Source organism: Xenopus tropicalis, chromosome 2 (genome assembly GCF_000004195.4).
Source record: "Xenopus tropicalis strain Nigerian chromosome 2, UCB_Xtro_10.0, whole genome shotgun sequence".
Lineage (NCBI taxonomy): Eukaryota > Metazoa > Chordata > Amphibia > Anura > Pipidae > Xenopus > Xenopus tropicalis.
Genome location: NC_030678.2, coordinates 80,434,705 through 80,460,569, shown reverse-complemented (window position 1 = coordinate 80,460,569; position 25,865 = coordinate 80,434,705). Strand labels below are relative to the sequence as shown.

The window sequence follows — 25,865 nt, the reverse complement described above, 5'->3', positions numbered from 1 at the left end:
ACAACACGTTGTGTATCTTCTAACTTGCTCGAATAGTGGGGCTCAGTATGTTGGTTGCACGATCCGTTCCCTGAAAAGCAGGATGCAAGAACACATCAGACATATTGTTTTGAGTAATAGTAACAGTCCTGTAGCCAGACATTTTTTATGCGTTGTTGCGGATCAAACGTATCTTTTCTGCAGATTCAGGTAATCGACAGAATCTTCCCAGATGAAAGAGGCTCAGATATGCATGCTAGGTTTTTGTGTTTGATGAGGTAAGTAAGAAGCTGGACAGTGGGGATGCAGTAGATATAATCTATTTGGATTTTGCCAAAGCTTTTGATACCGTACCCCTAATCGTTTGCACATGGATAGAAAACTGGCTACAGGATTGGGTACAGAGGGTGGTTGTTAATGGTACATTCTCTACTTGACACAAAACTCTGCAGACCAGTCAATTCTATCAAGGATGTGGCATTGTTGCAGCAAGACCTTGACAAACTGGCAATCTGTGCGGCTAAGTGGCAGATGAGATTTAATGTGGATAAATGTAAGGTCATGCACCTGGGATGTAAAAATATGCAAGCCCCGTATACCCTTAATGGGACTGCACTAGGCAAATCCATAATGGAGAAGGACCTTGGAGTCCTTGTAGATAATAAACTTGGCTGTAGCAAGCAATGCCAGGCAGCAGCTGCAAGGGTAAACAAGGTTTTGAGCTGTATTAAAAGGGGTATAGATTCACGGGAGGAGGGTGTTATTCTTCCTACAGAGTGCTGGTAAGGCCCAATTTAGAATATGCTGTTCAGTTTTGGTCTCCAGTGCTCAAACGGGACATTATTGAATTAAAGAGGGTCCAGAGAAGGGCAACTAAGCTGGTAAAGGGTATGGAAAGTCTCAGTTATGAAGAAAGACTGGCCAAGTTGGGTCTGTTTACACTGGAGAAGAGGCACTTAAGAGGTGACATGATAACTATGTATAAATATATAAGGGGATTATATAATAGCCTCTCTAATGTTATATTTACCAGTAGGTCCTTCCAACGGACATGAGGGCACCCACTCCGTTTAGAAGAAGGGAGGGAATCCTCCCTCAGTCTTTTTAAAACCAAACTAAAAGACTACCTTTTGGAGCACTTGCCCAGCACCTGACCAGGGAACTAGCACTTATATTGTAATGTCACCCATTGTGACCTACAGCACTTATATTTGACTATTTGTGTCTGTAAGTTACCCTCCCATATAGATTGTAAGCTCTACGGGGCAGGGACCTCCATCCTCTTGTGTCTTTGACTCTTCACTTATTGCAACTGTATCTTGTATTTATTTGTGCTTATTGTAATACTTTGTATTTATCTATTTTATTACCCCTGTTTATATTAATGTATTCTACTGTACAGCGCTGCGTACATAAGTAGCGCTTTATAAATAAAGTTATACATACATACATACATACATACATTTAAATATTCGGAAAGGTTTCTTTACTGTGAGAGCTGTGAAGTTGTGGAATTCCCTCCCCGAATCAGTCGTACTGGCTGATACATTATATAGCTTTAAGAAGGGGCTGGAAGGCTTTTTAGCAAGTGAGGGAATACAGGGTTATGGGAGATAGCTCTTAGTACAAGTTGATCCAGGGACTGGTCCGATTGCCATCTTCATATTCCTCAGGAAGTAATTTTTTCCCCTTTGCAGCAAATTAGAGAGGTTTCAGATGGGGTTTTTTGCCTTCCTCTGAATCAACTAGAAGTTAGGCAGGTTATATATAGGCATTATGGTTGAACGTGATGGATGTACGTCTTTTTTCCACCTAACTTACTATGTTACTATGTAATTTAACCAAGGCAGCAGCTGCATGGCGTTATATGGCATATTTTTCCCTCTGCTTGCCTGGTTTACCTCCATTGTGTCCAATTTCCTCCTATAAAATCATAGTGTTTGTGTGGGGTAAGGGCCTTATATTGTAATCTTCACTGAGGCAAAGACTGATAGAAATAAATATGAATGTGTTTATGCACATATCACATAATATAACCCCATTTGCACAAGTTTCTGTAAACTATGACATATGGAGTACTTAATGCTAAACTGTACAATTAACTGTCCACGATTTGCTGCTGTTAATTAGGCCATGGTGCTGCATGCAACTAAAATATTGTTCAAGTGTATTAGATTAAATATTGTAATTAAATCAGGCATACAACTGTTTGTTTTTGTAGCTTTTAGAATAAACTGATACATTTTATATTAGGCAGTTAGCAAAATCACTTAATTAGGAGTGTGTTGAAAATTGAAGCAAATCCTAATATATTGATTAAATCTAGGACAGGAATAATCTAGTCATGCCCTGCAGGAAGTAATTTCTGCTGTTTCTTTTCTCCCTCCCACCCTCAGCAAATGTCCCCTGGGTGTGAGCATATGCGCTAATAAGGCTATGATAATGTACACACATTGATTGCTTTGAACATTTGTTTAAAAATAAAAAGACAGGAAGCATTGGCCAAAATACATAAGCTGTACATTGTTAACTAAGGAGGAAAAAAAAGAGAATATATGATGTAGAGAACTTGCCAGAATAGAATATGTTTTACTGTAAACTGTTTCTAGTTTTTTATTCTTTTATTTCAACTTTTATACAAGTGTTATTTTCTTTCTACACTCTATATTATGTTTATCAAGGACACAATTCATAAATTGCTATTCTTTAGCATCCTTTTAAACCCTAGAGCGTATATCTGACCATGTCTGTATGGAATTTGCCTGAGAAGTGTTTTCTCTACATATCCGGTGCTTTTTATAGAGCAAAATTCTGTCTCCCAATCAAACAGAAACAATTTTTTATTTCTGATATTTTATTTATTATTATTTATTTTATTTATCATTCTATTAAATGGAAAACATCAATGAAAACATCAATGAATCTAATATGGCAGTAAAAGTCATGTAACAGTAATTACCTATGTATTTCCTTTTGCAGTTTTGAGATGGTGGACTAAACATGGGAGACTGGAATTTCCTTGGGGTCATCCTAGAAGAAGTTCACATCCATTCCACAATTGTTGGAAAAATTTGGCTTACAATTCTGTTTATATTCCGCATGCTTGTATTGGGAGTGGCAGCTGAAGAGGTTTGGAATGATGAGCAGTCGCAGTTTGTATGTAACACAGACCAACCTGGATGCAAAAATGTTTGTTATGACCAGGCTTTTCCTATCTCACTTATCAGATATTGGGTTCTGCAAGTAATATTTGTATCCTCACCTTCTTTGGTTTACATGGGCCATGCTATTTACAGGCTGAGAGCATTGGAGAAAGAACGACATAGGAAAAAAGCTCAGCTTAGAGGGGAGCTTGAAGGAGTTGAGTATGATCTGAGTGAAGACCGCAGAAGGTTGGAGCGTGAACTCAGACACTTAGAGCAAAAAAGGCTGAATAAGGCTCCATTACGGGGTTCTCTTCTCTTCACCTATGTAATACATATTTTTACAAGATCTGCTGTCGAGATTGGTTTTATGATTGGACAGCATTTGCTTTATGGAGTTCAGCTGAATCCTCTTTACAAGTGTGAAAGAGACCCATGTCCCAATGTTGTTGATTGTTTTGTATCAAGGCCTACAGAAAAAACTGTATTTATGCTTTTTATGCAGTGCATAGCAGCTGTCTCTTTGTTCCTAAATATTTTGGAAATTGCACATCTTGGGGTTAAAAGAATAAAAAAAGCATATATGATGAGGTATAAAATGAAAGAAGAGTTTGATGACTTTTATGTAATTAAACCCAAGAAAACCTCCACAGTAAGCCACACTTGCATAGGTACGTCCTCTAGTCCACAAAAGACTCTTCCTTCTGCACCTAGCAATTATACATTGTTGATAGAAAAACAGAGTGACCCCACTGTGTATACCGTTTTAAATCCTCCATGTGGGTACCATCCCATAGAAGATGGTCAGAATGATATTTGTAATACTTTCATGGAGGATGAGCAAGAAACAAAATCAGCCAATGGTATCAATGCCACAAACACAGTTGAAAGTCACTATCATGACAACCTTGACAATAATAATGGGAGGATAAACAAAACATTAGATGCAGATGTTAAGACTTTGCATTGCCATGGAGAAAGAAGAACTGGTTGTATAAGAAGTACTTATGTAGAAAATGCTCCTCTTATACAGACAACAACAACTGATGTACCATCTGATGACACTGTGGATTACTCCTTACAAAATATATCCTGTCCAATGCCCACTAACGTACTCCGGAAATCCAGAAGAGTCAGCGCTCCATGGAATGGTTCTAAAGCAGCAGAGAGAGGAGGCTTTGTTCAAGATTCTGGATGCAGGGGGCGCAGTAGCTTCAGTGCAAATTTATCATGGGGACTCTCCAAGTCTGATCTGAAACGAGTTAGCAGGCCATCCACACCAGAAGTAATGGGAGAAATGAGCCCAAAATCCAAACAGGATAAAACATGTGAAGGTTCTGTGACCTTCTCTCCATCACGACGGATGTCACTGGCAAGTAATGCCAGCAGCCGGCGTGCCCCAACTGATCTACAGATCTAAGCGTTAGTTGCCTTAAGTACACATTACCTTCACAGATTTCCAGAAGAGCTACTAAGGCTAATTTATTTAGTTTGAACCTCAAAATTTAATAGACATAAATGAACACTTGCTTGTGAAAGATGCAAATAGTTTAGACCCTTCTTAGTGGAAACATTCACAAGTTGCAGCCATGTTTTAAAGTTAAGATTGCAAAGAGATTCTGGTGCATTTATTGCAAGGATTTGACACATACACATGCAGACACATATTCCCCAGTAGAAGACACACATACTACAGGACACACAGTGGGAAACAATGAGGGTTTAATGAGCATAACAATTTGTGCACTTTACACTATAAATATATATATATATATATATATACTGTATATATATATATATATATATATATATATATATATATATATATATATATATATATATGTATATTTTTATTTTTTAACTACATTGCTCCGCATAAGAGGCACTCTTTTTCTCATATTATAATGAATATATGTACAGAAGAAATGGTCTATGCACATCATAAATTCTTTTCGTAATTTACAGACTATGAAAGTAAAAAATATGTGGAAAAACCTAGAGTATGTTATACATGCTAGAAGGATGCATACCTGCTAACTTGCTAACATAACTACTTAAAAATTATTATTTTATATTTTATGTACTCTGGGTTATTAGATGTTTCAAATTCTTTAGTTCAGCTGATGTACAGGCTTCCAGTTTTAATACAAATTACAAAGTAAAGGTGGCAGGCCAGCTCTTAACTTAAGCGTGAGTCAGGATTTCAAAACATTAATAATCATATAAATAATTACAAATACTTATATACATTCTCAAAAGAATTTAGCTGAACATGAAATTTTATAAATAATATTGTTATGCCAGAAATGTATGTTATTTGTGTTATTCCTATCCAAATAACCCCCTTTTCTGGTTTTGGTACCAGTGGGAATCATTTGCTTTTCAGGTCATTGATTCCCAATAAGCTCAATGGGAAGAGTTAGGGGTGAGTTTACGCATGTTGACACTAGTTATAGGTGAAGAAAACTTCTCTGGACAACATGCCTAGAAATGATCCAAGTACCACAGGTCTAAGGGAGAAAAAGGGAGAAACAGGGTTACATTGCCATTACTTTCTATATATATGCAGCAAAACATATTGCCATAGCATAATCAGGACAGGTCGTTGTTCAGTGTTCGACTACACTTAAAACAGATGGAATACCATTAAACAACAGAGATTTTAGATGCTAAAGTTATGAACATCTTATGTGCATCTTATAAGCAACTGTAATTTTTAAGTTCCTGCAAAATTCTTACCTTGCCTTGTGGCAGAAACACTGATAAAAATAGGAACACTCTTGTTTTGCTTAGGGTAAAGAGCAATGGAGAATGATTACTTAATCCTTAAGTGTTCGTTAATTGTTCCCAAGTGTATGGGACTGGACTGGCTTGCATGTAGCCATTCACATTGCAATCACAGTGCAATACACAGGTATTTTCTAGTATTCTGTCAACCTCGTAGAAAGCAATTTTGTAGCAGGTTACAAACGCCAGCTGTGCCTTTGAAGACTGTACAGTATATAGAATTAAGAGTGGTTATGTAAAACATTCTATAAAACAGCTTATAACATTCCTGTTTGCAATATCAGGATATTTAAGTTCTGATTTGCCTCAGCCTAGGCTAGATGCCCCTGATTCACTATAAGCTCCTTCCACTTTTGGCTGACCCTTTTTGCGGTCCACAACTTGGGCCTGCCTCACCCAAATAAGTGTTCCTGGTAAGTATGCCATGCATGATTTAAAGTGTTAGTCAAAAGGCAAATGCATTCTGACACCTGCTTGTGATTTCCATTTGAAATTGGAAGACTGTTAGAGGGAATTTTCTTCTATTTAGCCACAAGAGCATTAATAATGTTTGGCACTAATGTTGGGCAATAAAGACTGTCCTTCAGTAAGTGCTCTACTTTATCACAAAGATATTCATTTAGGTTGATGCCTGGGCTCTGTGTAGGCCAATCACAACAAAACAATATTGTATGGATACCATTTCATGGGGGTATTATTGAGCTGTATGAAGAAATAGCCTTCCCTAAACTAAAAAGTAGAAAGTTAAGTATATAGTAATATCAATAGTCACGGATGCCATAGTACACTATTTGCTTTTAATGGAACCAGGTACCCTAGCCTAAACCATGAAAACCAGCACCAGAACATTATTCTTCCTTCAACAATATAACTTTACAGTCCAATAATTAGTTAGCGCTGGATGTGATTTTAGAAGAGTTGTCACTTTTGGCAGTATAGTGTGGCCACACAGTTTTACCATACAGTGTATGTATTCATTATAGTAAATCACACCTAGATGTTCAATAATTTAATAATTGACAGTGATAAATACATCTTTTGCATTTCTGACATAAACTAATTTATTAAAGGTGGTTATTAGAAGCCATTTTTTTCAAAGGCTGGTACTTCCCTGTATGGTGCCTGCCTTTGTAAAATATGACCAGAGTTAAATAGTTAGGACCTTAATATGGGTTTACCATGATATGGTATGGTAAATTTTATGATCATAATGTTTAACTAAAAACCCCTGTCTTTGTAAATGCATGCACTTGCATAGATACTAAATTACTAGTTAGACAAGAGACAACGGAATGTGCATTGATTAATCCCCTCCTTTTGGATGCTTCTGCTAAATTGGTCAGATCAATTGAACTTCCATTGTACTTCTATATTTCACCCACAACCCCCCTCCCCCCCTTTTGTGTATTTTTGTATTAGGGGCCCTAACCACCCTGGACCCCTTCTATATAATTGCTCCTTTCCCTTCTGGCACAAATAGCAGAAGAAGGTCAGACATAGCCAACCCCTTGCCTAAAAACTAGTAACCTCTGATGTGGGCAGGGAGACATTTTCAGTAGTATTGTCAACCCAGAGTTTTAAGGGTTTTATGAAATATCTTGTTTATTTACAGTATAAAGACAGGTAAGATAAAATTTAACAGCAACAAGGCTATGTAAAATATAAGAGAGACATATATTATGTGCCAGACAAACTAACTGCAGATGCTTGTAGGTGACCACAATCTGAAATACATTTAAATTAAATTTCCAGACCAACATGTTTATATTTTTGGCTGATCATGAATCAAATTAAGTATATACAGACCATAAACCAAATGGCAATGACAGATTAAAGAGCGAAATTAACAGAAATCGAGGTCATGTCCCAGTAAATTTTTGATAAGCAGATCTCATGTGCCCTGCCTTACATTTACAATCTAATTTTTCTTTATTTCCAGTCTATGGTCCTGCAGCTGTCATCCCTTATGAAGAAGCACTAAGAAATAACCACAACAGCAGCCTCATTGATTGTAAACTACGAATGACAACATTCATCACTAACAGCAGATTCTTCAACTTCTAACAGAACTGGAAATCTCAAACATGAAACTCAAATACCCTAAGGCCATGCTAATGAGACAACTAATTGACAGCATGGAACCCTAACACAACAAACTATACAATAAACTGTTGCTATGCATATGTAGACAAAGCTAAATATATCTTTGCTTGGGTAAAGAAGTGCGGAGATGCATCAAGTGCCACACGAAGTTTTCCCTGCAGTCACATGAAATGACCAACCCTATGGTGCTAAACTTATTAAACCAGAACTATAGTTACAGTAACAAGCTGAAAGATTTAAACACATCTCATTTATAATCTGGTATCTTTCAGTACCCCAAATTTAATGCATTAGCACCATGCCTGTCCTTGCCATTGATGTTCTAACATAGATAAGGAAATAACAAAACCCATATAAATAGCCAACTACTATCTTCAGTACCAGTAAGCTAAACAGACCACTTTATCTTTGCAGATCTCAGTAATGTTTTTATTTGTGAACATACCTGTATATTTGTTAACAACAGCATCCCACTATCCTGCTATGGGGTCAGCAACACAATTTAGATTTTAACATGAATTTGATTACAGCAGAGTAGCAAATAAATGCAAAATTTCTCATTTGCCTGGAAGCACCATTTTTAGGTACTACCATTTACCTTTTTAGTACAGCTGCAGTGCATCAGTATCAAGGCAATTTAACCACAATATAAAAGGGTTGTAAACCCAGATATAAGATGTTACCTAATGAAAGCACACTTAAATAAATAAAACCTTTAAAAAATTGTAATTAATGTATATTAGAAACTTACTTCAAATTAAGTGTATGAAAAATCTAATATTTGCTTTTACAACCTCTCTAAAACTAAATCAGATCTATGTTTAAAATAAGATTATCTCTTCTAGTTGGACTGCTAATTTGAATTTGAAGGGAGGAATAAAAAAAGTCAGTACTGATTTTTCATTTGGGACCCAAACTCAATTGAAAAACTCTAAAAAAAAATGTGTTTTTCTAAAAAAATTAGTATAAAGTCTCAAAATATGCAGACTATTGTTGGAGCCTGAACAGGAATTAAAAGCAAATGTAATATTCTGAAATGAGTTTTTGCATCAATTTCCTCACAAAAAAGAATTTATCTATTCATCTATTGAAAAGATGATAAAATCTCTAATAATCTTAGAATTTGCAATTACAATAATATTTACAGGATAATGCAATGTGCATGAAATTTAAGTTGATCTTACATTGCTTCCTGGAATGGCACCTACTTTTTCACTGTTTTCCGCTTTCCTGTAGCAGTTGCCAGTTACTAAATACTGTTATTAAGTTAATACCTGGCATGTGAAAGAAACAGGAATAATATTATAATATGAAGATTAAGATTAATGGCCCCACCATCTTAATGGGAATTTATGTATTGCTGCCATTATGCAGCCAGCATCACACTGACAAAGGGGTGATTGCTTACTTACTTACATAAGTGTTAAATTATACATGTGAAGGTATAGGGTAAAACTTTTGATATGATATTTTGATATTAAGTGATACCTTTATTGGCCAACTAAAATGATAATTACAGCAAGCTTTCAGAATCATTTTAGCTTCTTCTTCAAAGCTGAAATGTTCTGAAAGCTTGCTGTAACTTTCATCTTAGATAGGCAATAAAGTTATCATATTTACACCACTTTTGTTTCATCTTAAAAGTTTTACTCTATATCTTTTTCACTTGCTAACAGGATACAAAACATTTACCTGGAACTACCAGTGAAGTTACCAGTCATAACTAATCGCAAATTAATTTAGTCAGTCTAGTACAGGCTGGAAAATAGAAATAAAGGTCTAATTGGAAGTCATCAAGGGTGCAGCTACAGAAGAGGCTTCTGCAACTACTCTGTGTGGCCTTCCTTAGAAGGAATAATTTTTTTCAGTACAATAGAAAAAATACAGTATTACGAGGGGACCAAGTTAAACTTATGCATGCAAGTAAAGGACATGCTGCAGACAGTTTGGCAGGAATTAAGAAACTGACAAACTGAGTAATTTGCTCAGTTCAAGTGAAGAGCACTAAGGGACGCTTTTATTAAAAAAAACATTTGTGTCTGGTGTCTGGCTGCTCTTTGCACTACAAACAATCTACTATAGGGCAGCTGGTAAGTACATGCACTCACTGGAGCGCCATAACTTGTGCATCTGAATTATACAAGTTAGGTGATGGCAGGGGGTCCCAGAGAATTCGACCGAACTTTTTCAGTCATGTTTTTTTTTAGGCCTAAACACCTTTTCACACTAGATGATAAAATGAAATAAGGTCTCAAATAGGATTGCTACCTTTACTGGAGAAAAATACAGCCCTCTTTTTTTAAAACCTTTTTCCCTATCAATATCATTGGCATCAAAGATTAGATGGCAACCCTAGTCTCAAAAAGCTAGGAGAGGATGCTTATCAACCACGTGACATTGGCGGGCCATATCTCCCAACTGTCCCGATTTTTGTGGGATAGTCCCTCTTTTGACAGCTCAACCTGCAGTCCCGGATTCTTACTGAAAAGTCCCTCATTTCCCTTTGATCTCCTGCACTGAAGCTAAAAAAAAAGATACAAATTTAATTAAAAGTAGCTTTTAGCAGAGAGTCCAAAAATCTTAATGAGTATCACCTGCTCTTAGAAACATTGTTTCTCGCCTTTTAATTAAATAAGTGGGCTTTTGGCAGAGAGCCTTGAAAGGTAACCCCCCCTGCACTGAGATACAATTGTAACAAATAAACTAAACAGGTCTCTTGGGGGAACTGAGACTTGCAGCCTAAAGGGCAATTTCACCTTTTTCAGCAAAACTGTAATAACACATAAAACAAGACCCCATAATCCCCGAAAATGTGTTCAAACGTTAAATAACCTGCCAAATTTAGTTAAATTGGAGTGGTATTTAAGGGGTGTAGTCGCAAAAAATGGCGTGGTCAAGAAAATTCGCCTCGACGTGCATGGCATTTATTTTTGTCCCTCTTTTTTTCAAAATGTTTTTTTCAAAATTTGTTTTCAAAATGTTGGGAGGTATGTCGGGCTGATATCTCCGGAGGATCTGCCCCCACCCCTCACAATTCCAAATCAACCGAATTTTTTTGAACTAAAAACCGATACCTAGCAACGGTTGCTATGTCAACTAAAACGGAACTCCCTATACTGAAAGTGACAAGAGTTCATTTACAATACGCATGCGCGTTGCAGACTAGGAACGCATTGCTAGAGCGACATTCACTTCCTCTATAACTGGCGCATGCGCACAAAGCCGAAAGCTTGTTACTGAGGAGATCGCTTGTTAACAAACCAGACGTAGAACCGTGAGGAGGTGAGCAACGGAATGGCGAATTACAAGGTGAGCCGTAAGGCCGTGGGACATACCTATTACATACAAACACACACACACACAAGCACACAAGCACACGTTTATTTATTTGTAACTGTATTGTAAGCAGCCAAGCATACAGTTTAGCTATTGTATTTGTTCTTCTATAACTGGTGTTGTCTACTCTACTAAATAACTCATACTGTGGAAGTGTGCAAGTGTGAAATTGGTAATATATTATTTCAGGAGAATATCAGATTTTGCTTTTCATTCAAGGTGAGCTCTGATGGTGTGCAGGTGTGCAGAACTAAACATTTATATCAGGTAGAAGTTATTGGACCCTGCAGCACAGTCATTTTTGGCTATAAGATTTTTTTTTTTTAAACATATTGAAGCTATTTTTTAGGTGGTTCACTGCTGTTGCCCTTTTTGCTTCTGGGTCCCCAAACAATCTCAGGGTTTGTTTACTCTATAGTTACATTCATGTGCTCAGTTAAGGTGGCCATACACGGGCGATTGTAGCTGCTGATATCAGGCCCTTGGACCGATTCGGCAGCTTATCAGCCCGTGTAGGGGCAGGAATGAGGGGCATGCCAGAAATTGGCCAGATATCGATCGGGCAGGTTAAAAGATTTAGTTGGACTGGGGACCGCATTAGCTCGTTGATGCGGTCCCCAAACCGATTGCCGCCATTATAATTCGATCTCTTGACCCCAGGGCCAAACGATCGTATAAGCCTATATGTTCCCCGATATTGCCCACCCGTAGGTGGGGATATCGGGAGAAGATCCGCTTGCTTGGCGACCTCGCCAAGTGAGCGGATCTTCACGTGTATGGGAACCTTTATAATTATAAAGCAACCTAGATTGGTGGTGTTCAGACGTTACACGCCAGGTTAGGGCCTATTAAATTAAATCAACCTTTATTATTTTTTATAGAGCACGATTGTCTCCTGCAGTCATTTACAGAGTAAAGGCATAAAAATACAAGTTATAATAATTGACATATATGGACAAATGTTTTACAAGATGCACAGTTACAATTGTGTTTTTTTTTTTAAAAGACATTAGGGAGTGGGCTCGGCTCGCAAGAGCTTACAATCAAATAGGGAGAGGAAGTGATATATACAGTTAGGGTAACCAGTGTGATTGTAGAGATTCTGTTGATTGTAGTGGTAAGTGCAGAGTGAAAGATGGAACACAAGTGGTGTTTGATATTAGAGTAAGGAATTAGGAAGTTGGTCAAGTTGCTGAGTGTTTAAAGGAGAAGGAAAGGCAAAATTACTTGGGGGTGCCAAAATGTTAGGCACCCCCAAGTGACTTTAATCGCTTACCTTGTACCCAGGCTGGTGCCCCTGTTCTGTGAAAACTGCACCAGCCCGGGGTACCTGTAGTGAGCGCTTCCTCTTCCGTGTTCGCGCTTGCACATGCGCAGTAGAGTGAAAAGCCGAACTTTAACAAAAAAGTCGGCTTTTCACTCTAATGCACATGCGCCGGCCCAGGGATTTCACCGGCAGAAGAAACACTGCAGGAGGAAGCAGGGCCGCCATCAGGGGGGCACAGGGGTTACAGTCGTCCCGGGCCCGGCCGATTTTAACTTTAAAAGGGGGCCCGGCCGTGCTAAAGTTTTCTTAGTAGCTCGGGCCCCCTTTAATCAGTTCCGGGCCCTATCATTGGTGGTCAGCGGGGGATCCTATTGGTCGCGCCCCGTGTGTACATCACGTCAGTACGCGCGGGGCGCAACCTTATAAAAGGGCCTGTGTTCTGCCGGCAGTCAGAAGGGAAGAGGTGTCGGCAGGGAAGGGCTTCGCCGCCGCTGAAGATGCCGCCGCTGAAGATGCCGCCGCTGAAGATGCCGCCGCTGAAGATGCCGCCGCTGAAGATGCCGCCGCTGCCGAACTAGACGCAAGGGCTGTGCTGGCTACCAATGTACTGGGGGGGGCCCTGCTGGCTACCAATGTACTGGGGGGGGCCCTGCTGGCTACCAATGTACTGGGGGGGGCCCTGCTGGCTACCAATGTACTGGGGGGGGGCACTGCTGGCTACCAATGTACTGGGGGGGGGCACTGCTGGCTACCAATGCATTAGGGGGGCCCTGCTGGCTACCAATGCATTAGGGGGGCCCTGCTGGCTACCAATGTACTGGGGGGGGCACTGCTGGCTACCAATGTACTGGGGGGGCACTGCTGGCTACCAATGCATTAGGGGGGCCCTGCTGGCTACCAATGTACTGGGGGGCCCTGCTGGCTACCAATGTACTAGGGGGGGCCCTGCTGGCTACCAATGTACTAGGGGGGGGGCCTGCTGGCTACCAATGTACTAGGGGGGGGGCCCTGCTGGCTACCAATGTACTGGGGGGGCACTGCTGGCTACCAATGTACTGGGGGGGCACTGCTGGCTACCAATGTACTAGGGGGGGCTGTGCTTGCTACCAATGTACTGGGGGGGCACTGCTGGCTACTAATGTACTGGGGGGGGCCTGTTGTCTACCATGTATTAGGGGCCCTGCTTGCTACCAATGTACTAGAGGGGGGCACTGCTGGCTACCACGTATTAGGGGGGCCCTGCTGGCTACCAATGTCTCATGTCTGTGAGTCCTTTGTACTGGTGGGAGGGGGGCCCAGAAAATGTTGTTGTGAGGGGCCCCGTGATTTCTGATGGCGGCCCTGGGAGGAAGCGCTCGCTACAGGTACCCCGGGCTGGTGCTGTTTTAATTAAGGAGGTATGTATGGTGGTGCAGCATTGTAGAGCACTTTTAAGTGAGAACAAGAACATTAAATTGAATTCTGTGTGACTGGTATCCAGTACAGGGACTGGCAGAGAGGGCCAGTACTTGAGGTGTAAAAGAAGTATATGAGTCTGGCAGCACTGGAGTGTGGGCAGTTTATACAGGAGAATTCCACAGAGAAGTTAGATACAGAAGTCTATATAGAATATGAAGAGGGTATGGACGCAAATATTGGCTGCCTCTTGTGTGACAAAGGGTTGGATGCAAGAAATGACCCCAAGATGCGGCATGCTTTGGTAAGGATTTGAATGTGGGAAATGAATGAGAATGCAGAGTCAACGGAGACGCCATATAGGAAAACAGAAATAGATGCTGAGGACACATATACAGATATTTCTGTTAGTCTGTGACACAGGCTGAAGAGAGGGTGGGTCTGGAGAAGAGATGTAGATTTGAGTATGATCTCCATATAAATGATACTCAAAATCCAGATGAGCTGATCAGCTGGCCAAGACCATTATTATATATTAAGAATAAGAGGGGTTCAAGCACAAAGCTTTGAGGTACTCCAAGTGAGAGAGGTTAAGTTGAGGAAGTGGCAGCAATATGAGAAACACAGAAGCATTGACGAGATAGATAGGAAGAGATCCAAGTTAGTACACTTTCTTGGATCTCCAGTAAAGAGAGTATATTGAGCGTTGCTACCTTAGTAAGGGCTGTTTCTGTGGTGAGGGTGAAAACAAAATTGTAGCGAGTCTAGTAAGAGTTAGATGATAGTATGTGCCTGTGTACGTTTTTTCCCATTATTGTTGAAGAGAAAATAAAGAGATTATAGGATCCACTGAAGGTTTTTTAAAGGATTTGTTTGATAACTGTGTGTTTAAAAGGTAGTGGGGATGTTCCATGAGAAAAAGCGTGAAGTGAGAGTTGGAGCAAATATGGATGAAAGCAGAGGCATGTGATTAGAAGGAAGTAGATCTAGGGAGCAGGTGGTAGATGGCTGGTCTGTTGGTCTGGAGAAGAATGTGAGTGAACCAGCAGATGAGACGGTATATGTTCGTTTATTGTAGTGCTATGTCCTTTGGGTTCCTAATTATTGTCTTGTGTTTTTTTATAGTGTAGATATAGCAGGGAGTTGAATGTGTTAAACTGTTCTTTAGCATGATGTGGGTGGTGTCTAGAGAGGGGTGCAAGTGTTGTTCAGAACATAAGAAGACACAGAGGAAAGCAAAAGCGGTTATATAGATATTTAAAGGAGAAGGAAAGGTAAAAAATTCTCCTACTCCCCCTTCCTTCTCTCCTTTCTCCCCTTCCGAACTGTGCTGTAATCTGAGCTACCAGCAGCTAGAGCTGCATCACGGAAGTTACAGAGACCAAGCTAAAATGGCAGCTGCTATCTAAAACAAACAGAGGGAGCTTCTAGGGCTATTTACTGGCTAATCTATTGGCAGTATAATGCCATAATGCCTTTCCTTCTCCTTTAACGTTCCTGTGTCTGGTGGATGAATTCATAGGTGGAGAAAAAGTGTGAGTGTTAGAAGATAATGATTGGATATTGAAATCACCCATAATGATGGCAGAAATATCTGAGGAAAGTTGATTTATCAGCTTGGTTTTTATTGTTCTTATAAGAACCAAGCAGAGAAATTATCTAGAAATTGAGAAGCAGGTCCTGTATGGCAACAGATAATTGCAACCCATAGAGCAGAAAGGTAGAATGATTCTAATTGTGTAAGCTGCAAAGGCAGAAAGGTGAGGGAAGGTACCGTATATATTAGAGTATAAGCCGAGTTTTTCAGCACTAAAAATGTGCTGAAAAATTAACCCTCGGCTTATACTCGAGTGTATGAGTATATGTGTGCTGTAGCTCGTTGCATTCTGAAGCCACAAATGCTTAATATTTAACCGTCTCCCTCTTACTGACATCTGGAATCTGTGCTGTTGTAACGCACAGTTGAATCCCGCCTAAGCGGGAAAGCAGTTCTTTATTGAAACTCAAATAACAAGTAAATTGCTGTCTCATGGCAATAATATCTGCTAAGTATCATTCTGAAACATATCAACATACCCTGCACCATCGGATCATTTGCTAACAAGATCCCCTCAGTCAGTGGCAATTAATCCCCGGGCCTAAATCTGTTGCTCAACTGCAAGTGGCACTTTTCCCGCGCACACGTCCGTCCACGGGGGGTGGGGGTGGGGGTATGTTGGTATGTTTCAGAATGATACTTAGCAGATATTAATGAAATTTGAGTTTATGAGACAGCAATTTACAAGTTATTTGAGTTTCCATAAAGAACTGCTTTCCCGCTTAGGCGGGATTCAACTGTGTGTTACAACTGCAACGTTTCTGTTTCAGCTGGCCCACCCCTGTTCTTTCTCAAAATAACCACCTTATTTAGTTTAGTAAGTGCATTTAAAATGCTTACATATTAAGCATTTGCTGCGCATTCCTTGATGACTATGTTGTCTGGATCTGTATTGCACAAATGAGAAATATGTTCCCATAACATCAAAATGAACCTCGGCTTCAGAATGCCTGTCACTATTGGCAACCATATAGCCTTTTGATTTCATGTCCTGTCACACTCTGCTCCGCTGACAGTATATATGGATCACAATATGTATATTATTTAATGCTATGCGCCATAATGGGACGCGCACACAGCACTAATTTGAAGGGAGCGCTCACAGCATATGAGTGAAGCACATGATTGATATGATGGGAGTGCACACTGCAGGACTGGAGCGCACACAGCAGGATGGCAAGTACTTGATAATTAGTATGGCAGCTTCCTTAGCCTTCCCAAACTTGCTTTTGTCTGCTGCTGTAGCATTTTTTTTCCCTAAAGTTATCTATTATTTATCTGTTATTTATTTGATTATTGAAACTTAGCAGTAGCGGCTGCATTTCCCACCCTAGGCTTATACTCGAGTCAATAAGTTTTTCCAGTTTTCTTAGGTAAAATTAGGTACCTCGGCTTATATTCGGATTGGCTTATACTCGAGTATATACGGTATTTGATCAATGGGCTGGAATGAACACTGCTCATATAGTAAAATGCCAACTACAAGTACATTAGAGGGGATTATAGGCAGTTGGGGGATGTTCTTTTTTTCCCATAAAAACAATCAGCGCACCAGAGGTCACCCCTATAGATTAGAGGAACGGAGCTTCCATTTGAAGCAGCGTAGGTGGTTTTTTACGGTGAGGGCAGTGAGGCTGTGGAATGCCCTTCCTAGTGATGTGGTAATGGCAGACTCTGTTAATGCCTTTAAGAGGGGCTTGGATGAGTTTTTGAACAAGCAGAATATCCAAGGCTATTGTGATACTAATATCTACAGTTAGTATTACTGGTTGTATATATATATATAGTTTATGTATGTGAGTGTATAGATTGGTTAGTATAGGTTGTGTGCTGGGTTTACTCGGATGGGTTGAACTTGATGGACAATGGTCTTTTTTCAACCCTATGTAACTATGTAACTAATCTACTTTGTCTGTTGCCAAATCTGGGGGTGGGGGGGGGATGGGGCGGCTAAACTGAAAGACCCAAAGGTCCTGGTATCAACAGGTCAGGGAAATTTCGTACATTTATTTCAGGAACTGCACAATATACACCTAGTGGGTGAACTAAATGAAAAAAAAAATATTTTACAAAAGTGCTTGCTCCTGCATAAATTGAACTAAAACTGCTCCTTCCCTTCAGCCTATCACAGCTAGAGAAGTACAGTTTGCAGGATTGTGATTTGTAGAGGAATTATCCCTCTACAATTATTGATTCCTGCAGGAAATAAATGTCTATGTATATATAAAACTGAAATATATTTTATGTAATATTGTGTTTTTTTTTTAATAGGCTGCAGATTCCAAGCGGGAACAATTTAGAAGATACTTAGAGAAGGCAGGAGTACTTGATACACTAACAAAAGGTAGATTATTTACATTTATTGAAGTCATAATTTTCCTCAAAGGAATAGTTTGGTGTAAAAATAAAACTGGGTAAATAAGCTATGCAAAATAAAAAAAGTTTTCAATACAGTTAGTCAAAGTTAGTCAAAAATGCAATCTACAAAGGCTGGAGTGAGCGTATGTCTAACGTAATAGCCAGGCTCTGCTTCCTCCTTTGCAGCTCTCTATAACCAATCAGTGACTGTGAGGATGGAGGGCATATGGGACATAACTGTTTGCTTTTGAGTCTGATCTGCATGCTAAAGATCAAAAGCAAAGTAAAGGAACAGTTATGCCCAATATGCCCCCCCCCCCAAAGTTGCTGACTATCTAAGAGGTTGGTGGGCTGCAAAGGAGGCATCCACTCACTCCAGCCATATTTCTTTCTCTCATTCAAACCACTACCTGGTGGTTAATGTAATTTGGACCCTAGCAACCGAATAGCTACTGAAACTCTAAACTGCAGAGCTGCTGAACAAAGATTTATATAACTAAAAGACTACAAATAATAAAAAATGCAAGCTGTCTCAGAATAGCACTTTCTACATCATACTACAAAATTAATTTGAAGGTGAACCACCCATTTCACTTCCACTTCTTGGCTCCATACAAGAGCATGTACACTATAAACCATACAAGAGCATGTACACTATAAACCATACAAGAGCATGTACACTATAAACCATACAAGAGCATGTACACTATAAACCATACAGGAGCATGTACAATTTATTAATATAATATATATATACAGTGGTGTGAAAAACTATTTGCCCCCTTCCTGATTTCTTATTCTTTTGCATGTTTGTCACACTTTCTGCTCATCAAAAACCGTTAACTATTAGTCAAAGATAACATAATTGAACACAAAATGCAGTTTTTAAATGAAGGTTTACGTTATTAAGGGAGAAAAAAAAACTCCAAATCTACATGGCCCTGTGTGAAAAAGTGATTGCCCCCCTTGTTAAAAAATAACTTAACTGTGGTTTATCACACCTGAGTTCAATTTCTGTAGTCACCCCCAGGCCTGATTACTGCCACACCTGTTTCAATCAAGAAATCACTTAAATAGGAGCTACCTGACACACAGAAGTAGACCAAAAGCACCTCAAAAGCTAGACATCATGCCAAGATCCAAAGTAATTCAGGAACAAATGAGAACAAAAGTAATTGAGATCTGTCAGTCTGGTAAAGGTTATAAAGCCATTTCTAAAGCTTTGGGACTCCAGCGAACCACAGTGAGAGCCATTATCCACAAATGGCAAAAACATGGAACAGTGGTGAACCTTCCCAGGAGTGGCCGGCCGACCAAAATTACCCCAAGAGCGCAGAGACAACTCATCCGAGAGGCCACAAAAGACCCCAGGACAACATCTAAAGAACTGCAGGCCTCACTTGCTTCAATTAAGGTCAGTGTTCACGACTCCACCATAAGAAAGAGACTGGGCAAAAACAGCCTGCATGGCAGATTTCCAAGGCGCAAACCACTTTTAAGCAAAAAGAACATTATGGCTGGTCTCAATTTTGCTAAAAAACATCTCAATGATTGCCAAGACTTTTGGGAAAATACCTTGTGGACCGACGAGACAAGGTTGAACTTTTTGGAAGGTGCGTGTCCCGTTACATCTGGCGTAAAAGTAACACAGCATTTCAGAAAAAGAACATCATACCAACAGTAAAATATGGTGGTGGTAGTGTGATGGTCTGGGGTTGTTTTGCTGCTTCAGGACCTGGAAGGCTTGCTGTGATAGATGGAACCATGAATTCTACTGTCTATAATAAAAACCCTCATTTAAAAACTGCATTTTGTGTTTACTTGTGTTATCTTTGACTAATAGTTAAATGTGTTTGATGATCAGAAACATTTTGTGTGACAAACATGCAAAAGAATAAGAAATCAGGAAGGGGGCAAATAGTTTTTCACACCACTGTATATATATATATTAATAAATCACTGAATAATTTGAATACCATTTTATGACTCCAGTTACATTCTGTATTAATTTTTTTTTTTTTTTTACTTTCAGTGCTGGTGGCATTGTATGAAGAGCCAGAAAAACCAAACAATGCACTGGAGTATCCTCCATCTGATTAATTATACAGTAGCAGATGTCTGAAAGCCCAGAAGTCAGTTATAACATTTTTGATGAGTAATAAATTAGTCATTTGATTATGCACTTATTTAGCACTTCTGTTCTAAGAAGAGAAGAAAAGGCTAAATCACTGGGGGTGCCAAAGGTGCCCCCAGCAATTTTAGTCGCTTACCTAAACCCGCGGCCGGTGCTCCTGTTAGGAGATAACTGCACTGGCAGGGGTGTATGCGAGCTAGCGATCCTTCTTCTTGCTTTGGTCTTCGCACAGTAGAGTAAAAAGCTGACTTTAATAAAAAAAATCTGGCTTTTTCGCTCAGCTGCGCATGTGCCGGCCATGGGATCCTGAAGAAAGAAGACAGGAGAAATAGGAATGCTCGCATATACCCTGGGCCGGTGCAGTTTTCTCCTAACAGGAGCGCCGGCCAGGGGTATCAGGTAAGTGAATTTAGCCTTATTTCTCCTCTAAGCTGAGCACTTGGTACAGTGGGACACATACTTAAGAGAATTTAGCTTAACTAAAGAAATATGCTAGAAATGTTGTACATAATATTTTGGGCTTCTGTATCAGGCCAAGGCAACCACAACCCTTTAACAGGAAGATTTGTGCCTCCAAAGATGCACCCAGTTGTCTCCCTTCTTTTCTGCTGTTTCACTGCACATGCGCTGTGCTGCTGTCAGTTACCAGAGTATAGGGGCCGATGCACAATATAGAATATAAATGTCATGATATAAGGTTGATTATTAGTAATTTATTCAGATTCTCATTACATGGCAGCTCTAAAACCAGTACAATTAGCATCAGAATTTAATAATTAACCGCATAGCATTAGCTTATATGACAGGCAAACCTAATTTTCTTCTTGATAATTTGCAACAACCCCTAAGATTAGCTTCTCAACAGCTGCCCAGAGCACACTGAGCATGTGCAGTGTCACTGACACTTCTAACAATATCCAAAATGGGGAGCATGTGTGAACAGCTGTAAACACCTGGATCTTTACTTCTGTAGAGATGATGAGCTTTTAGCCTGGTGCAGTAAGTTTAGTATATAAAATATGGCATTTCTAGCTATATTCATTTTTACCAGCTGCTGGCATACCTTCAGTTCTTTCAATAGTGCCCTCAAGTCTCCCCATATTTCTCCTGTTCAGATGATCAGAAGCCAAACAGGAAGAAAAAACGCTGAGCCGTGTAAAGAAAGTTCCCATAATGCCTCACTACTGCACTGAGACCCAGACCAGTGTACATGCTCAGTTAGCCAATCAGCAGAAAGCTTCCTCATCGTCTAAGATCCACATTCCTAAGGGGGGAGGAACTGAGTTCTTAGCATTCTTGAGGGAGGGGGGAGCAGGAGAGGGGAGAGAGGAGAGAGCTGTGTGTATCTGGCAGAGGAAAACAGACACAACAAATCTTTTGAGAACTCTGAGTGCTTATGGCTGTATTTACTTGGAACTTTCTGATAAAGCTTACTTAGTTTTTACCTTTCTTTCTCCTTTAAAGGAGAAACAAAGGCAAAGTCACTTGGGGGTGCCAAAATGTTAGGCACCCCAAGTGACTTTAATTGCTTACCCCGTACCCTGGGCTGGTGCCCCTGTACGGAGAAAACCGCACCAGCCCGGGGTAGCAGCGCGTGCATACACAATAGAGTGAAAAGCCGAACTTTAACAGAAAAGTTGGCTACCCCGGGCTGGTGCTGTTCTCTCCGTAAAGGGGCACCAGCCCGGAGTACGAGGTAAGCGATTAAAGTCACTTGGGGGTGCCTAACATTTTGGCACCCCCAAGTGACTTTGCCTTTCCTTGTCCTTTAAGGACATTTTCTTTGAGTGATCAAAAGATTGTGTGTTGTTAGTAGGCACATATTGTGTATGAAAAATTATATTTTATAAGCCCAACGGTATTTCTTCTCACCATAAACCCAGGGAGTGTGGTTGAGGGCGAAAGGCCCCTTTAGTTATAAGGTTTCTTGAAGAATCCCTTGCTGCCCAATAGAGCAGAAGGAAATGCAACATGTGCCATTAGATTTAGTCTAATAATGGGTAGTGGTTTTTTTTAAGCATAGATTGATGGTTTATTTGTGAACCTGTGTTACGACATTTCTAAGCATTCAACACAGTGACTTGTTTCCCACTTTGTTAGTAAATAGGCAACTTTCCCCTGCCTGCCACTAAGGCCTGAAACTTTAGTTATTTCAGTACTGCATAAGCTGCTACAATACTACCAGCTAAGGTTCTGTATATACATCAGTTTGTTTTTACTGCTCTTACCATACATTGTGGTGCATTGCAAGGCAACACGTGTATTTTCTTATCTAATATTTCCGAATGTGTTTGTGTCCAAAGGTATAAAGGCCAATGCTTAATGCAATAAATATTGAGCAAGACAGATTTTTAACCATTGATCTCTGTTCTTCTTGGTACATGCCCATTTGGAAACATGAGATCAGTAACTTTTGCATTGCTATGTGCTACATTGCAAATCCCTTGTAAATTTTTAAATTATTCATAGGGATCTTGTAAAAAAAAAAAAAAACAAAACAAAAAACCCCCCAAAAACCCAAACTGCTCATACTAGCAATTGGAGTTCTATAAACTTGCATAGTAGAGAATATGTTTGCCAGTGTATTTTGGAAGTCCTTAACCTATTATGCAGCTTCTTAAAACAACACATGGGTGCTGCAGGACCTGAAACAGCAGATGTGGAAGCTCTTCGCTTAGAGGTAGCAGAACTGAAACAGAAATATGAGGCAGTACTAGAAGAAAACAAAGAACTGAAAGCAAAGGTATGTTGTGTTTGTTTCTTTTTATAATAGAGAAGCGCCCTTCTTTATTTAAATCTACACATATGTTCTTATAAAGCAGATAAGGCTGCACGTATATCACAAAAAAGGTGATGCAGGTTTATATAACTTTTGTTTAATGTATTTTGCTTAAACATGGCAAAGTAAATGTCAGCATCACTCAATGTGAACAAAGTTTGCAATCCAATAAACACAACCCAGTATAGGAGAATTACCACAGCAGTTTGGCAAAAAAAACCCAATATGCCCTTGATAAAGGCTCTACATTGTATGTTTTGGGGAGAGGGAGGCTACAAATAATCCTGGCATTTTTATCTACATTTCCATGAATGTTTGAGTGCTCCTTTCATTAAATTTAAAAGTATCTTAACTAGCTAACACAGCCGTTTTCAACCTGTGGTTTGGGACCCCGTTGGGGGTCGAACAACCCTTTCACAGGGGTCGCCTAAGGGCTCTGGTACACGGGGAGATTAGTCGCCCGCGAACAGGGAGTTTTGCCGTGGGCGACTAATCTCCCCGTGTACCAGAGCCCTAAGACCATCGGAAAACACATATTTCAGATGGTTTTAAGAATAATTTTATGGTTGGGGGTCACCAAAACATGAAGAACTGTATTAAAGGTTTGCGGCATTAGGAAGGTTGAGAGCCACTGAAGATTAATGCTATTGTTGGAGATTTATAATATTCTCCAAGCTAGGACTGGGCGGCAGCTTTTTTAAAGGATGGGAAAACTTGAAAATTTCTTTTTACTTTTTTTAATTACTAGTGAACAAAATTTGGCTGTCAGTGAAAAAAAAAATAGATTCTCTCTTGTTAACCTTTCTTTTCCAGCAGTAATGTTGTGAAAAAAAATTTTCAGTTATGTGAATATGCCATAGACTTACATAGTTATAATATTTCCTAAAGTTTGACAAATTGGATGACTAATTTGGAACAGCCTTGCAAGTTTGCATTGGCCTATAAGATAGATATTTAAATATTTTTTAACTTATGAACAAGTGTGCCACCATGCTCTTTCCTCAGGTGTTCTGTTATTGGCCCACATCAAAATCTATTGCTTGTCTATAGGCCAGGTGAAAGCATTATTATTACTCAGTTCCTTCTCTTATGGAATGTAAGACCCTTTAGCTATCCCTGCTGTTCCCTGGTTGTTTACATATTTACACAACATTATAATAACATCAAAAAGTTATGCATGAAGCAAGGCATGTGATCTGAAAAAGGTAATAAAATTGTGTACCACTTAACCATGGATGGCCATGGAATAACCTCATGTGATGGTGTAAACACATTTTTAAATACAAATCCTTGCTTTTTCAGGTGATGGAACTTTATCAGTAGTGCCACAAAATATACACAGTTGTAAGGGGGTGTGTCATACAGGACTGTACTGTTATAGAGTTTTAATATACAATATATAATAACAATCTATATATTTCAGTACATAGTCTGCATTACCTGTTTGTCTTGTACTGGTTATGTATTAATAGTTTTTTATATGTATACATTTGTCAGCCCTGAAGTTTAACTTGTAGATGGTCCATGTGTACCTGACTTTTTGTTAGTGTTAATTATGGCACACTGATTCTTATGTACAGTATATACTTTTGGAAATATTTAAATCTTATTCTGGTGTGTGCCCTCATTTTAAGCTAATTTTATTCCTTTTGCTCTTGCAGCTTGCACAACATGATCCAGCACAACATCTAGATGAAAAACGTTCCGAGACATAGATATTTTACATTCTACCTACATCAATACTGCACTGGAAATCCAAATATATAAGCTTGAATTTTGTTATATTTTGAGCACAGGAAAAGGCACATTTAGTGTCATATTTCTAAAATTATTTTCTATGTTCTCACAGTTCTAAATAAACTACTAATTTAAAGCAAAATTTTATTGTAGTTTTTTTGGGTGAGACTTTAGTGAATGTGTACCCTGTGTCAGCAGAGCAACTTCTGTGGGGCTTTTGTTCAAATCCAAGCAGACAGATATCCTCATTGAAACACATATATAATAGTACAATATAATTGTAATCAACATAAAAAAAAGTTGTAAAAATCAGGAAAGCAAAGATATAAAACGAGGAGCACATTGTGGCAGAGTCTAACACTAACCCTAAAAAGTATACTATTAGTAAAAAAAAAAAAAAATGCAGATTGAGGGTGTGGCTCCATTACATAATGATAAATAATGCGGTTATAATGGATACTGAAAAGGAAAATGTGCTTGTTCAGTTCTTTCCTTTTTTGTCGACAATTGAGAAGTTTCAATATCCACCCAATAGGGACACAGATAGCCCAGCTCAATGTAGTTAATGGTTTACAAGAGGATATGGTGCATAAAGGATTACTCAAAATTAATTTGAACAATGCACCAGGACCAGATGGAATACACCATTTGGTACTTAAAGATGTTAGTTCAGTTTTGGCTAGGCCTCTATTTCTGTTTTCTCAGACTCACTTTCATCTGATATGGTACCTACCCGGAGGAAAGCTGATGGCAATTATCCATGGGGAACAAGTTATTTAAAGGCTTGTTAAGGGATCACATTCTAAAGTATGCTCTGGAGAATGGCATTATGAGCAGTAGTCGGCATGGATGCCTTTATGAAGCATATGTCATGTCAGACAAATTTGATTGCTTTTTAAGATAAGGCTGGGAAGAACGGTGGACAGCGGGGTTGCATTAGATGAGATCTGTTTGGATTGTGCCAAAGCATTTGATAGTAAGGTCTGTTGTAAAGTTGTTTGTACATAGAAAACTGGCTATGGGATCAGTTATAGAGGATGGTTGTTAGGGGTACATTCTCTACTTTGAGTGGTGTTCTTAGTGGGGTCTCACAGGGTTCCATATTAGGTCCACTTTTATTAATGACTTGGGGGCAGGCCCAGACTGGCAGTCTGTGGTTTTTGGCAAATGCTAAAGCAACAGCTGTAAAAAGCAATATACAGACACTATTTAGTGGGCAGGTGTTTGGGCCTCCATGTCAGGGCCTATTT

The 25,865-nt window shown here is 39.4% G+C and overlaps 2 protein-coding genes across 2 annotated transcripts; both read left to right on the top strand.

Annotated features, from left to right (window-relative positions):
• Positions 1-2,962: 2,962 nt before the first annotated feature.
• gja9 (gap junction protein alpha 9) lies at positions 2,963-8,711 on the top strand. The gene is made up of 2 exons (XM_002938738.5): positions 2,963-4,544; positions 7,849-8,711. The coding sequence occupies exon 1, from the start codon at positions 2,980-2,982 to the stop codon at positions 4,540-4,542; it is 1,563 nt and encodes a 520-aa protein (XP_002938784.1). The 5' UTR covers positions 2,963-2,979; the 3' UTR covers positions 4,543-4,544; positions 7,849-8,711.
• A 2,554-nt stretch (positions 8,712-11,265) lies between these two features.
• Positions 11,266-24,757, top strand: mycbp (MYC binding protein). Its single transcript, NM_001017035.2, has 5 exons — positions 11,266-11,321; positions 17,879-17,951; positions 19,998-20,046; positions 22,713-22,842; positions 24,540-24,757. Exons 1-5 carry the CDS (start codon positions 11,307-11,309, stop codon positions 24,591-24,593), a joined length of 321 nt encoding a protein of 106 aa, NP_001017035.1. The 5' UTR covers positions 11,266-11,306; the 3' UTR covers positions 24,594-24,757.
• The last annotated feature ends 1,108 nt before the right edge of the window (positions 24,758-25,865 follow it).

What these genes read in the sequence shown, in the direction of transcription:
- mycbp (NM_001017035.2), top strand. An exon ending in ACTTGATACACTAACAAAAG is followed by an intron (nt 17,952 to 19,997) that starts GTAGATTATTTA and finishes TTTTACTTTCAG; the next exon opens with TGCTGGTGGCATTGTATGAA. An exon ending in ACAAAGAACTGAAAGCAAAG is followed by an intron (nt 22,843 to 24,539) that starts GTATGTTGTGTT and finishes TTGCTCTTGCAG; the next exon opens with CTTGCACAACATGATCCAGC.
- gja9 (XM_002938738.5), top strand. Translation starts at nt 2,980, where the DNA reads ATGGGAGACTGGAATTTCCTTGGGGTCATCCTAGAAGAAGTTCACATC.